This window comes from Sphaerodactylus townsendi, linkage group LG09 (genome assembly GCF_021028975.2).
Source record: "Sphaerodactylus townsendi isolate TG3544 linkage group LG09, MPM_Stown_v2.3, whole genome shotgun sequence".
NCBI lineage: Eukaryota > Metazoa > Chordata > Lepidosauria > Squamata > Sphaerodactylidae > Sphaerodactylus > Sphaerodactylus townsendi.
Genome location: NC_059433.1, coordinates 92,153,529 through 92,168,502, shown reverse-complemented (window position 1 = coordinate 92,168,502; position 14,974 = coordinate 92,153,529). Strand labels below are relative to the sequence as shown.

Below are 14,974 nucleotides of genomic sequence, written 5' to 3'. Positions count from 1 at the left end.
CCAATTAATCCGTTCTAGGCACTCCAAAAACGTATCAAAAACACATTTTTGGTGAGTAAACATAGTGTTTGATGCTGAAAACAGTAATAAAAATAACACTAGAACCAGCTTCAGAGCCAGTGGACCAATGTCGCACCAGAAAGCTGTCTAAAGAGGTCTGTTTCTGACGCCTCTTTAAGATTTGTCTGAAATGGGGCAAGACATTGTCATTAAACAAGTTGCAGACACGGCCTGCAGCAGCTTTGTCTGGGTGATTTTTCCACAAACCCCTGCACCTTACTGCAAATCGATGAAAACCAAGGCAAACTGATGAAAACTGAGACAAATTTTTCATTGAAAAAATCGATGAAAACTGAAACCGATGAAAACCGAAGGCAATGAAAACCAAGGTTCCACTGTATTGAAAAGATATAGCTGTGGTTAACAATTGGAACTCTAAAATTGGAAACTGAATCACTGATTTTAGCCTCTAAAGAGCAGACAAACAGGACAAATACGATCAAGGCCAGAATTGACAAATCCTCAGATGATGCAAAGGAGGCCAACGAAACTGTAGATCATGTACTCAGCTGTTTCAAAAAAGATCACATAGACTGGGTACACAGTAGCCAAGATAATCCACTGAATTTATGCAAGAATTACAACATCAGGACAGCTAAAAACTGGCGAGAACATCATCCAGAGAATGTCACAGAAAATGAGAAGATCAAAATCTTGTGAGACTTTTGAATCCAAATGGACAAAGTGTTGGCACATAACTAGTGGTGGGATTCAGCAGGTTCGCATCACTTCAGCAGAACTGGTTGTTAAAATGGTGCTTGTAAACAACCAGTTGTTAAATTATTTGAATCCCACCACCAGAACCGGTTGTTAAATTGTTTGAATCCCACCACTGCACATAACACACCAGACATCACAGTGATCAAGGACAAGAAAGTGACCATCATCGACATAGCAATATCTGGTGACAGCAGGGTCAATGAAAAAGAGCATGAGAAGGTCATTAAATACCACAATTTGAAGATAGAGATTCAGCGACTATGGCACAAACCAGCTGAGGTTGTCCCAGTGGTAAATGGCACCCTGGACATCATTCTAAAAACAGTGGGGCTTCACTGAAACACCTTCAAATTGACAAAATCAACATCTGTCAGATTCAAAAGGCAGCCCTGATGATCCACATGATTACAACATCCTAGGCCTCTGAGTGGGGCTTGAGTTGTAATGAAAGGTCAACAGCAAGCTAAAGATCTGCCAGCTGTGATATTAAGCAAAACCAAATTATAATAAATCATCTTTAAAATTAGATCAGCCCTGGCTGCAATTTGTGGGGGGGGGGGGGGGGGGGGGAATCTGGAATAAACCTTCCTTCCAAATTAAAATTGAGGCCTATGCAAATACAGACATCACAAAATACCTTAGTATTCAGGCAGCATTTTCAATTGCCCTAACAAATGGTGCTTGACTTTGTGGCAGCGGTCACCACTACAAAAGTTAGGTGATAGTGAGGAGGGAAGCAGATCACTGCATGGTGGAGGAAGTCAACCCAGAAGTTGGAAAAGAAAGTATAAAAGTTTAAGCCAGAGGGGAACATTGTAGGATTTGGAGGAAAAGAATATAATTTCTGAAGATGAATGAAAACTTTTGAAATCTGGGGATTGTTGGTGTGCCATTGAAAGTGCTGTGAAATTGTAATGTATTTTTTGCTTAATGCATTTTGATATCTTTCTTTACAGAAATAAAGGGCCACAAATTGCTTACGAACGCAGCTTTAGGTGGAAACTGGCTCATTTTCGTTACCTGTGTCAGGTACTGTAATTATAATAAATTTAAGTCAATTTTAATATTCTTTGAATATATGTTTGATAAATTTCCTATTTGTCTATAGTCAAATGCTCTGCCAAGCCATGTGAAGATCAATGTATCCAGACAAACACTCTTTGAAGATTCCTTCCAACAGGTAACCATTTTTATTACTTTCAAGAATGGTCACTAAAGTGAAACACTATCTGAAGAGCTTTTAAGCTTGCTTGGTTATGTAAAAACTTTTAGGAAATCTACCTCTCTCTTGGGTCAGCTTAGCCCAGTGGTTCCTTCTTTACCTCTCTCTGGAGCAATCCTTCTGTAAAACTATTTAGAATGTTTTCTTCTGATACTATATTGCCCAGAATCCAGCCAATGAGATCTTCGCTTACTACATTTTACTACCAAATTAGATGTTACTTTTTACACATGTTCTCCATTGGGATTTGGAGCCATAGTGCGGTTTCAGCTTTTTCTGGAAGCTCCTGTGTAAAAAAGTGCTGCCAGAACCAGTTCTGATAGAATTTTGTGTCTGTCCCCTTGTCAAATCAAAACAACTGGGGGCAAAGCGGTCGGTATTTTTTATTACAAAGTATGTGCAGCATCCCAGCAGAATGAATAATGCACCCCATGTTATTTTGAGTATTTAAAATGGTATGCCTTGTGGAAAGGCAGGAGCACCTCTTCCTCCTGTGCCACGGTCCTGATCTGAACTGTAGTGGCTTGTGCTTTTTGGACAGGAATTGCCACCAGAACTTGTGGCTGCAATATGACTGCTAGTCCCTTTTTTACTCTCACACAAAGAGTAATGTAGTAAAGTAGTTTTTCCATTAGTCTATGGTGTGTATAAGTAATTCTATGGTAAAAGGTAGAGCTTATTTTCTGGAACTATTATTTTAAGAAAAAAAGCGTCTCATGTCATATCTTTTGAATGGTACACAAGTAAATGTGAAAATGTTTTCCCATGGTATGGGGGAAGGAGGAGAGGAACATATTCCCACATTTTGAGATAATCAAGTGGCTCTGTGTGCCTGTGCATACTGAGTTGCAGAAGTGACTTCCTTGATCCCTCACTGTGTGGAGACACAGAGATCCTCATAGTTGATTCAGCAACAAGGCGGCCTGTTTTTTATCTTATGTCCAGTAAAAAAAAATCTTCATTTCAATATGTTGTGGAAGAAGGAGTATTGTGTTACTTCCTTCGTGAATTCTGTGTTATTATGGTAACAGTAATATATAGCTAAATATGTGTATATGTGTGTACTATACAATATAGTATCAGAAGGTGAAAGTAATATATAGCTAAATATGATTGGCGCTGTAGCATAGCGATGGCATTTCACTCACTGTGTCCATCACTGAGTTGATCCACTTGTTGAATGAGAAGAAAATGGCACTAGAGAAGGAATAAAGTAACAGTTAATAGCCTTGGAAAGTGGTTTTGGTGTGTGTGTATGGGAAGGTGTTGAAGTTCCCTCATTTACTATGACATTTTGTGAGAGAGTGTGAAAATTCAGTGCAGCTGTGTGTAAAATAAAGGTGCTTCTAAACTGAACAATTTGTTCCATAATTATCCTGTATTATTCAGTAACACTTTCTGTTTTGTGTTCAACATTTTTATACAGATCATGGCTTTAAAACCTTATGACTTAAGAAGACGATTGTATGTCATATTTAGAGGAGAAGAAGGATTGGATTATGGTGGTTTAGCCAGGTAAAATCCTAATTTAAAACTATTTGAAAGAGTTGCAGGAAGCTAATAAACCACTATGTGTGAAGAGTGGTTGTGTGGGCACTTATCAATTCCAGCCCAAATTCATACTAGGACATAAAAATTGAGATGGTTTGAGACAAATGGGCAGCCCAATCCAGAGAGGAGGCGCAAATCCCTCTCTGGAGGTGGCATGGGCTTATGCCAGTGGAAATGGGGCATTTACACTGGCAGAGGGGAAAGTCCGCTGACGCCCGGCCACTGTGGTGCCCTGTAACAGCTGATTGTGGCATCCAGCCTCAGGTCAGTGCTCCCATGCCATTACCAGCTGTGTTGGTGTTCTGGGAGTGTTCTGAGGGCCAGGGCCAGTGGTGGGATTCAAATAATTTCACAACTGGTTCCGGTGGTGGGATTCAAGTAATTTAACAACTGGTTGTTTACAAGCACCATTTTAACAACCGGTTCTGCCAAAGTGGTGCGAACCTGCTGAAGCCCACCACTGGCCAGGGCCAACCTTAGTTTGTTTGTTTGTTTGTTTGTTTGTTTGTTTATTTATTTATTGTTTCGATTTATAGACCGCCCTATCCCCTGGGGGCTCTGGGCGGTATACAACATTCATAAATACAATTAATTAAATCGATAACAATAATAAGATACTAAAATCCATTAAAACTACTTAAAACAGCGGTTAATGTCACAACAGGTGCCCTAATCCAATTCAATTAAGATCACCCCAGTAAAAATAAGGAGGGGGCCAGGTTCCTCTCTGGGAGGATAATAAGGTGGTAAAGTGCATCAGATGGTATGTGCAAAAAGGCAGCAGGGGAGGAAGGAGAGGGGGAGGGGAAGGGGGCGCCACTCAGCGACTGGACACTCCAAAGGCCCGGCGGAACAACTCGGTCTTACAGGCCCTGCGGAATTCACCAAGGTCCCGCAGGGCCCGGACAGCTGGAGGAAGAGTGTTCCACCAGGCTGGGGCCAGGGCCGTAAAGGTCCTGGCCCGTGTGGAGGCCAGCCGCATCATCGAGGGGCCCGGAACCACCAGTAAATTGGCCTCTGCTGATCGCAGAGGCCGAGTAGGGGCATATGGGGTAATGCGGTCTCTCAGATACAAGGGTCCCAGGCCGCGTAAGGCCTTAAAGTTGGCCTTAGAGTTGTGTTCCATGGTGACCAGTTGGCCTCCAGAACCCAATTGGTTCCCATCCACCAGTGGAATTGCTGGCAGAGATACACCACAATTTTCAGGACCTATCTCTATTTGCCTCTATAAGAAAGTTTGAGGTGAGTCTTTAAAAAAAACTCTCTGAGACTTCCCATGCCACAGGAAAGCCCTTTGGAGCAGGTCTGGATTGCACTATTAATGTCCTTGTGGAATTACCCTCAAACACACCCAAATAAAGTACAGTTGAGTAAGCTTGATTTGAGTACAAATAAGTGGCGTAATGCAAACGGGGTGGGGTGGGGGCGCAGTTCCCCAGGGGTGTGTGCAATGCCCCAGGCATAGGCGTGGCTGGGCCATTGCGGGGGTGGGTGCTACTGCGGCAGGGGTGCAGGATGCACGCATGCCCCGAGCACAGTTTCCCCTCGCTCCGCCTCTGGTACAAATTAAGTTATAAGTCCAGAAAGTTGAATTTAAAAACGAACTAAAGTCCTTTGTATCTCTGCTTGGAGAATAGGGGGCAAGTGATATAGTCCCCGATTGGCTGAAAGGAAGGAGGGTGGTCCCAGGTCCTGGAAATATTTCCAGGTAAGGGAACAGAGGCTGGAAGTTTGAAGGCAATCTTGGTTGCCTAATTGAGATAATGTTGTGGCAAGAAATTAAATTTGTCCAAATTAGTTCATTATGACTGAGAAATTTTTAATGGATGTGGTTCATTTTTAAAAATTAGAGTTGTGTTCCATGGTGACCAGATTCTTGTGTTGTGTGTACAGTTGATTTATAAAAACATTACAGAATTAATTATTTGAAGACTATATACTACTGGGTTTTGGTTACCCTCTGGAGGTCTTAATCTTATCATATTCACGAGAATAAGAGTAAAGTGAAAGAAGGAAATTCATAGCAAACACATATGAAGAAAAAAGAAAAAAGTGGACATTGGGTAAAAAAACTGTGTAATGCAAGAGGTACAGGCAGTGAAGAAGGAGAAGAAGCAGAGCTTAGATTTATATTCTACCTTTCTTTCATGTAAGGAGTCTTAAAGCAGCTTACAAAACTCTTTTCATTTCTCTCCTCACAACAAACGCCTTGTGAGGTAGGTGGGGTTAAGATAGTTCTGTTTCTCCAGATTAGAGTCTGCTCTAAACCACTACAGGATTGGGCTGACCCCCAGGTAGTGACACTTCAAACCAGTAGTAATTGGTGATAATATTAAATGGTTTTAATGTGTGTAGTGGGGCATCTGCAGGGAGATCTGTGTGATCCTAATGGGTATTGAGCTCCACAGGCAGCACATTTGAAAGGATGTGTTGCAGAAGTAATGTACTTATTAGCATAATCTGTTCCTTCCATACTTAAGAAGCAGGAAGCACTGATAAGTTTCTTCTTGATGGGATTAATAAGTGAGACTGCCTGTACAGCACTGTGTAATCATGTGTATATGTTAAAATTTTTAATTGTTCCACACTTGTGGTTTGCTTTCATAGAAAGAAGGTAGAGTATAAATACTCAGAACTGATTAATAAATCCCACTCTGTCAGAATTACAAAGTGCTTACAGCTGTAAAAGGTTGGGGATCCTTGGTATAGAAACTGATTAGTTTGTTCCATAGCACAAGAGCATTGTTTACAGATGATTGCATATAACATGCTGGAAGGTCAGCAAGTGAATTTCGCTGCTTTTTGTATGGTTGATGATATTACGTCCTTCAGTGGTACTGCCTGAAGTGGGGACTGAGTTGTTTTCTGTTTATTGCGGGTTGTGGTCTCTGAATTGTTGTGTTTTGTTAATGGGACAGCAACACTGAATTTTATATGGAAAATCATATAATCAGATGTTAGGAAATAGGAAGCCTTCTCTTGATCCCCAAGCTATAGGTGACAAATTGGGAAATGCTGACACAGTTCATACTTCTTCAGACAAAAAATTACAGTCATCAGTGGAGGAAGACTCAAGGGGAGGATAAACTGTATTAGTCTGTAGCAACAATTACCCCTTCCCCCCACCCCCCTAAAAAGCCTTGAGGTGATTTAAAGAACAGATTTCTTGTGGCCTCTGAAAGAACAGATTTCTTTTGTGGTCTTTCAAATCCATGACATTTCTTCAAAATGAAAATATAAACTCTCAGGCATATGATGACATTAGCTCCAGTCTAAAACAGCTGAGAACAATATTGAAAAATCAAACCACCTTGAGCCATGGGGAAAGGCAAGAAATAAGTGTTTGAATAAATAAAATGCTTATATGCTGGACTGCAGACAGCATAAAACCATGAAATGTGAGAGAAACAAGCTGTGCCATTTTTCAGCTTTTTTTATTCTTGAGTATATTTAATTATGTAATATCTTGATACATTAATGCTTGCTTTGATTTCAGTACTACAGAGTAATATGCATAGGTGGGAAATGCACATGACTGACCAGAAGTACTTGGAATGTTTGTACTGTATCCATTTATATCATCATGCCTTTCCTGTTTTAAAACTAGACTGGCTTTTCAATGGTATTAATTGGTTGTAAAAAACATTTTCACAACATTCAGCTAATGCATATTTCAACCTTCTTGTGCTATGCAAGATTGTAGCCTATGGTAGTTTGGATGCACTGAAGGATTTGCATTTATGTATGTGGCTGGGTGACTTGACCTTATTCCCCATTCGTAGTCCTGATCTAGACTTCCTCTTCATCATGTTCCTGGGGTTCCCATATTCTCCAGGAGCCCCATTTCAAGCATCCTTTCTGTCTAAAGCGGGGAGGTATCATTTCTGCTGACAGAAATCCCTTTTGTCAATAGAAACTATAGCTAAATCCAAGCTATATATTTCATGTCCATGCCATTTTATCAGTGCTTTGAGATACCTATGTGTTGTGTCTTTTTATCTTGTTGGAAATTTTTGTAGAGAATGGTTCTTCTTGCTTTCCCATGAAGTATTGAATCCTATGTACTGCCTGTTTGAATATGCTGGAAAGAGCAACTACTGTCTACAAATAAATCCAGCATCAACAATCAATCCTGATCATCTTTCATATTTCTGCTTCATTGGACGGTTTATTGCCATGGTGAGTGTGATTTTTAAATTGATTGTATGTTTTACAGTTTTTCTTGCTGGAATGTGTAGTTCTTTGTATAGGAAGATTTGCAGTCCTGGGATTGCTTTCTCCAAGAATTCGGGAATAGATCCCGCAAAAACTAGACTTGGGATAATTCAGTAGTCAGATACCTTTCCCTCTCACACGTATCTCGTCATTAGGTGAGAGATAAAGGCAGTGTCCATCAAGCAACCAGGGGAAAAAGATTTACTCTTCCCCCAGAAAAGTATCAAGCTTTTGTACATGAGGGAGAGAGGCTTCTCCTCTCTTAGTTCAATTTTCTGATGTCAGTTAAATTCATAGATCATTTTCCAGTGTCATCAGCACAGTTGGAATTTACACTTTACAAGATGTTGAAGAGCCCAAAGGCAGATCTGCAAGGGAGATGGAACCTTTGTGTCTGAAATCATTTTTAACGTGTTTCGATGTCTTCCTATGTTTGCAATTGTATGTAATTGTAGTTCCAATTCCAATTCCAAAGCCTTTATTGGCATTATAAACTACAGAGTTAGTAGAAAAGTAGAAAAGAGGCATTTATCTACTAACTGAGACATTAAAACATTAAAATGCATTAAAACATTAAATACATTAAATACATTAAAACAATGTTAAACGTTCACAACCACGCCTTGTAATTGTAGTTCTAAAGTAACATCAGTGGCACAAAATACAGGGGAGCCTAATCTGAGTACCAAGATGCACTTTTTCTGCTATCTTGTATGGAAGTGCCCTATATTCCAATTGGGAAGGATTTTTTTCCTGAAGAAAATACAATGGGCAGTAATTTGGGAAGCTAACCAATGATTGAAGCAAGTAGTGCTTCCCCACACATTAAGGGGGTATCCTGCCTGCCTCATGCTAGACACTTTTGTTTTCTAAAGACAACATATGAACAGACGTGCAGATTTGCACTGATGACTGGAAATCTGGTTCAATATTATGAACAGTTTTGAGATGTGCATTCTGGACCTAGTCGTCCTGCTGGAAGGGTTCCTGGGAAGGCATGGCCAGCTCTTTGGGATTCATACTCCAACTAACTCTGTCTTTACATAAATGATTAGCCTTTTGGGGATTCTGTAGGATGAAAGAGCCATAGATAATAGTTTAAAGGATAAAGTGTCAGAATTGTTCCCCTCTCCTCCAGATCTGATATCAAATGATACAGTGTTTTTGATGCTAATTAAAAAAATCAATTGCACCTGCTTAGAAATGAAGGAAATAGTTGTCCATCCTGATGAAGGAAGGGCATTCTTCAACAGGATTGCATACCAGATATTAGGAAACATGGCAATGAAATTGCTTTCTTTTGTTCTTCTGCTAATAAGGATTCATGCAGGATAAACAGCAAAAATTTGAAATCACTAGGGTTAGATAGGGTTTACTGGATTGTAGGCTGCTACAGTTTTATCATAAGTAAGTTTGACATGAATACAGATGGATATAATGAAAAAGAGGTTTTTCTTTGGATTATTCAGGAGAGGCAAAATACATGTGAAATGTGTGTGTGAATAACTATTTGATCAGTTTCTTGTGGTATAAATTTATGAGAGAACTTTTCAGGGAACAATATTTACTGTAATGTGATGTACATTGGGATTCCTTTGAAAATAATCCGGAAACTGCATCTGGTTTGAAAACAGTTTATTGACAGGGACTAGTCAATGGGAAATGTCTTGGCTGCTGATTTGTTTTGGATTCAGTTCAAAGTATAACCTTCAAAGCCCTCATGACCTATTACTTATATCCTTGAAGGACCTCTTATTCCATGCTCCAGTTATATAATTGAGACCACCTGGCTATGACCAGAGCTTGTACTTAACTTAACTCCCACTGAGTGGAATGGACTCATTAAGAGGTGTAGGAGGTGCCATCCCTCAAACTTTTTAGGAGGCACTGTAAGGCCATTTTATTTGCCAAGGCTCATAATCTGCAGGAACTTTAGGTGAAGTTAATTGCTTAGAGTTGTGTTGTTTTTTGTATGTTTTAAATCTTGATTTGTAAGCTGACCTGAGCCACAGGGAAAGGCACAATAATGATCAGGTTCTGTAATAGTGCTGTCAGCAGTCACAGAAGAGATCTCGATTTTTGCCCCTCTTCCTGCAACTCTCCTGTGGTTGTATTCAGTTATTATCATGAGTATGCTGTCTTGGATTGTTTTTCCTTAGGAATTCCTGTGTCAGAGAATGAGGGGCATGATCTGTAATAGCAGATTCATACTGAAGAATAAGTTGCGTTGCATTGCTTATTTCTAGAGGAAGTTCTGTTAACAGACTGCAGATTTTTTGACCGCTCTCGTTGCATGAAATTGCTTGTTCAAATTGTCTTGTTAAGCCCTCTGCTGGCTAACATGGCGAATATATATGTAATTTGTTTCTGAAAAGAGACTTTTTCTGAGAGACTTTTGTGGCATTCTGTATATTGTTAACAGAACTTTTTCAGTTAAATGTTTTCCCCCCATCTCCTGGGTTATTTTGTTTTTCATTCATTCACTATACAACATCCAGCAATTGCTCTGGGAGATATAAATTTGTTTACTGCCTTTTATAGGCTTGGTCTTGCACTAGTCAGTAGTGTCACCTAACAGAGTTCTCTGCCAGCGTAATTTGCATTTGAAGGTATCTTGCGCTGGTAGTAACATGTTTGAGTTTCATGTCCTTGATTTAGTGTTTCCATTTCATCCTGCCAGTTTTCATCATGTTAGTCTTCCCAGGCTTACCCGTCATATATATATGCCAGCTCTGAGATCTTTTAGAGCAATTACTTCATTCTCTGCCATGAACAAGATACTTGATGCTGGTTTTTTTTGTATCCAATACCAAATTGATTTTTTATCCTCAACAGGCATTGTTTCATGGCAAATTCATTGACACTGGTTTTTCCCTGCCATTCTACAAGCGCATGCTAAATAAGAAACTCACAATAAAGGATTTGGAATCTATTGATACTGAATTTTATAATTCCCTAATTTGGATAAGGTTTGTAAATCTTTTTAGATGAACATCATTTTTCCATCAGCTCAGTGTAATGATTATATCTGGTTGATGTTTCTTTTTTCCCTATTTTTGTTATTTTTTCTTCCTAGGGATAACAACATTGAAGAATGTAATTTAGAAATGTACTTCTGTGTAGACATGGAACTTCTAGGGAAAGTTACCTCACATGAGCTGAAAGCGGGAGGCTCAAACTTGCTTGTAACCGAAGAGAATAAAGAAGAATATATTGGGTATGGAGTCCAAGAAGCTGATCACAGTGGCAAATGTTTTCTTTATTTTTCTTCATTATTACATATTCTTAAATATTTTTATGTAAATATAATTCTTGATCTTGCCTCATATGGAACAAACTGGTTTATTGTTAAAGCAGAAATTATTGAGGGAAACTGCATATCCTTCAGACATAACATATGAACCATGCTGATTTTAATACACAAGTGAATATAAATTCATGTATTAATAATGCATGAATACATACATTAATATAAATGTAAATATACATTACAATATGCATGCAAATAGGTATATACAATGAAGGTGAGAGAGTGAGTGTTCACATAACCTTGACTATCTTCTAATATTAGCCACATCTACTTTCCTATTTTAAAAAAAGAAACTGCTTCCCAGAGTATCTATAAAAAAGTAAACGTCACATTTATGTCAGATTTTTCATGCCATTATGCCAAAAAGGCAATTTTGTTTTAGACAGTTCTGCTTTTGAGGTGAACTTTTTCTTCAGAGAGCTTCTTGTGAGAGCTCAAAGAGCAGATATACACAAATGTCCACAATAAATTTGATTAGGGAGGCATCTGAACATCAAAGCATGGGTATAAGATACATAGGAAAGTTCTAGGTACAACACCTATGAACAACTATGCTTGTTGTTTGCCGCCTTGAGCCCTACAGTCATTTTGTGAGGTAGATGAGGCTGAGAGAACTATGATTGGCCTGAGTTCACCTAGCAGGCTTCATGTGGAGGAGTGGGAATCAAACCTGGTTCATCAGATTAGAGTTTGGAACTCTTAACCACTGCACCATACTGGCTATAATTTATAAAGATCTGGAATTCATAAAGTAGGATAGAGGTTTGCTTGTTTTTTTAAAGATGCAGTTTAGAATTTTAAATATTTGCCTGTTTCAGTTTAATGGCAGAGTGGCGGTTTTCACGAGGAGTACGAGAACAAACCAAAGCTTTCCTTGATGGATTTAATGAAGTTGTTCCCCTTCAATGGCTGCAGTATTTTGATGAAAAAGAACTGGAGGTAAGAATTTGGAGTCTTGGAAGTGGTAGCCAGCAAAACCAGCATCAGAGGCATTAATGTACTCAATTTCCCCCTCAGAGAAATGCTTCCAAGCAACTATTTACTGAAAGTGGCCACGCAAACAGTTTTGATGGAAAACAATGCCGAAGGATGTGGAGGTGTACATGCGGGGGTGTCCTGGGTGTGCTATGGCCAAATGGGACTCAGGAAAAAACCTGGGACTTCTTAAACCTTTAAAGACTTCTCAGAAATCTGGTCGGTGATTTCCATCGATTTAATAATCGACCTGCCCTTCAGCTAAGGGAAAATCGGGGTGGTGGTGGTGGATGACATCTTTTTGAAATAGGCCTATTTTGTGCCCCTAAAGCAACTTCCCATAGTGCAAAAGCTGACTAAGTTGTTTGTGAGTCATCTCTACAGGTTACATTCAATTCCAAGCAAAATAATTTCTGACAGAGCAGCCAAATTCATGTCCTTGGCTCCACTTAATGTCTGGGTCACGTCTCGCCAACCATGTCAGCCCCAGAACAAGTGGGTACATTGCCACAAGTGCTACTATAAACTGGATCAATTCCCCGTGGGAGCCTATCTCAGCTAGAACAGGCTCAATTACTTGAGACACAGGGGGTCCCACCATTGCCTGCCAGTCCATCTGTCCAAATAGGATCAGGAATTTCAAGTTCAGGAGATGTAGGCTCAGCCGTGTAGCCCCTGCAGGATTAATCAGCCAACAGCCAGAATCTATTACAACTCTACAGCCACACATATTTCTTTCCACACACTCCATAAGTTTAACTTGAGTAATAATGATCCACTGACCTGCAGCTTGGCACCTTGCTTCCTGACTGGCCTTCTGTGCCATCCAGGCGACATCAGCCCTGTTTCCCTGCAGCCACAGGGCTCCCGCCTCATTCATCAGGTCTTCACCCAAGGTCTCACTTCCTGGTGTGGATCCAAGCGTGAGTCCAAGCCCGGCTGCGAAGTGGGTTCCAATTTTTATCTGGTTGGTTTAGTTGTGTCCTTTTTCTTTGCACCTCCCCCTTTCACCACAGAGGGTCAGGATCAAACCTGGGGGCAAGAAGCAATCAAATGGCCCTCACCCCCACATCACAAGCATAAGCTGAGGTGGCAGTGGCAGCCCCTTTCCAACTTATCTCTGAGCCTCAAATACCAAGCCTCCCTTTTTGTCAGAATCCCAGCTTGGCGAGGGTTGCTGGGGTTCCTCGGCACTGTTTGGATCATCTCACTGCCTGTAAGCGACCCTGGCCAGCTGGATTCATCCCATGATTGTCCCGGGGTTGCCCGGCACCAGGGACCATTACACCACTTCTCTGCATCCAGCCTGTCCTTGAAGAAATTCACAAGAGTAGCCCCAGGCCAGGTATGAATATGGCTGACAAGGCACCAAAACTCAGAGTGTACTCAACAACGGTCAAAAGTAACTAGTCAAAGTTCCCCAGTCCCAGGTACGAGACGGATGCCTCGCCTTCCAGCAGCGCACCCATGTGGTGCACCTGGCTTTCCTGAGATACAAATGAGGCTTCCTAATCGTGCATGAAGGCTGCCACTTGGATCATGAAACATAACAACTTGTTGGTGATTCCATTTAAGGTTTCATCCTTCAACTGTCTGCCCACTGCTCCATGGAGGGACCCCATTACCAGGTTGTGTGATAGAGAAAGTCTGTGATAGAGACAGTCAAAATAGATATTACGCAGTACAGCCAACATAACAAAAAAGAAAACAACTGACACAATTGAGGGATGGTGAGTGGGCAAGTTACCAACCCTGGGAAGAAAAGCAAGGAAACTGAGACCATGCACGGGCATGTTCAAAAAAACTCCGTGGGTTACCTGACCTTGCCCCCTGTCCACAAGAGCTTCAGCCTGCCCTCCCTAATTCTGCCTGAGGTACCACATAGCAGCGGACCATGCCTTTCCCCCCTGCCTCCTGAGCAGCAGTGGCGTTGGGTAAGTCCTACTGTACTTTCCTGTATCCTGTTTTTGCTTTTTTTCCAGGTTATGCTCTGTGGCATGCAAGAGGTTGATTTGGCAGACTGGCAAAGGAACACTGTTTACCGTCACTATACAAGAAATAGCAAGCAAATAATATGGTTCTGGCAGGTATGGTACTTGAGGAAAAGTCAGCAAATGTCATGTCAGATTTTGATTAAATGTTTTTATCTTTGCTGTTTTCCTAAGCTTTCTTCTAGTGGGAACTGTACATAGTTAGAGCAAGCTGCTGAACTTTATAGCGTTTTTTAAAGAATGTGAGGTATGTTCCCCTTCTTAGCTAATAGTTTTATTCACCTTTTCCATCACAGGTAAGAGGTCATTAAGAGCATGGTAGGGCTTTTCTTTCTGAATTGAAAATAGGACTAAACATTTCTTGGCATCTCTCCTTAATTCCCAGTTGTCTTCATGTGTATATCAGAGAGACAGTGTTTACATGCAAGACAGAAACTATAGTTTGTGATGTTTCCTGCAAATCAGATTCCAAGTAGAACATAACTTGTTTAAATTGTAGTTTCTGCAGTAGATTCTGGATAGTGTACTGTGTAATCCCAATGTATGAATAATCTAGCAATAAAGCCCATTACGTGAAAAAATATAACAGGCTATAGAAAACTAATCATCCCAGGGCAAGACATGTGGACAGGACATATCTACAGAAAATGGAAATGACGCCTTGCACAAACATTGAAATTGTGCCCTCCTCCAACACCCCAGCTTTGCCAAGGAGGGCATCTCCGTAGGCACACACCCTATTTGCAAAGCTGAATCCCTGCTTTGCAAAGGAAGGAGTGGGGAGCCAGCAGGGGGGCTGTGAAGATGGGAACCCATTGTGTGATAAAATACAATGGGCTTTAGCAGGTGGGAATTTGCAAGTGAGGACTCAAGAGGACATTATCCCCTAGTTTTTTTCTTCTGTTTTCCCCCTTCTTATCTGCATCTCAC

At 40.6% G+C, this 14,974-nt stretch overlaps 1 protein-coding gene across 2 annotated transcripts in view; it reads left to right on the top strand.

Annotated features, from left to right (window-relative positions):
- WWP1 (WW domain containing E3 ubiquitin protein ligase 1) overlaps positions 1 to 14,974 on the top strand; it is a 62,552-nt gene that overhangs the window by 42,860 nt on the left and 4,718 nt on the right. For both annotated transcript variants that reach the window (XM_048507375.1, XM_048507374.1), the window contains exons 14-21: positions 1,737 to 1,809; positions 1,889 to 1,960; positions 3,429 to 3,517; positions 7,573 to 7,732; positions 10,604 to 10,737; positions 10,845 to 10,985; positions 11,897 to 12,017; positions 14,036 to 14,140. In XM_048507375.1, coding sequence (XP_048363332.1) covers positions 1,737 to 1,809; positions 1,889 to 1,960; positions 3,429 to 3,517; positions 7,573 to 7,732; positions 10,604 to 10,737; positions 10,845 to 10,985; positions 11,897 to 12,017; positions 14,036 to 14,140 — 895 coding nt within the window. The remainder of the gene's footprint in view (positions 1 to 1,736; positions 1,810 to 1,888; positions 1,961 to 3,428; positions 3,518 to 7,572; positions 7,733 to 10,603; positions 10,738 to 10,844; positions 10,986 to 11,896; positions 12,018 to 14,035; positions 14,141 to 14,974) is intronic.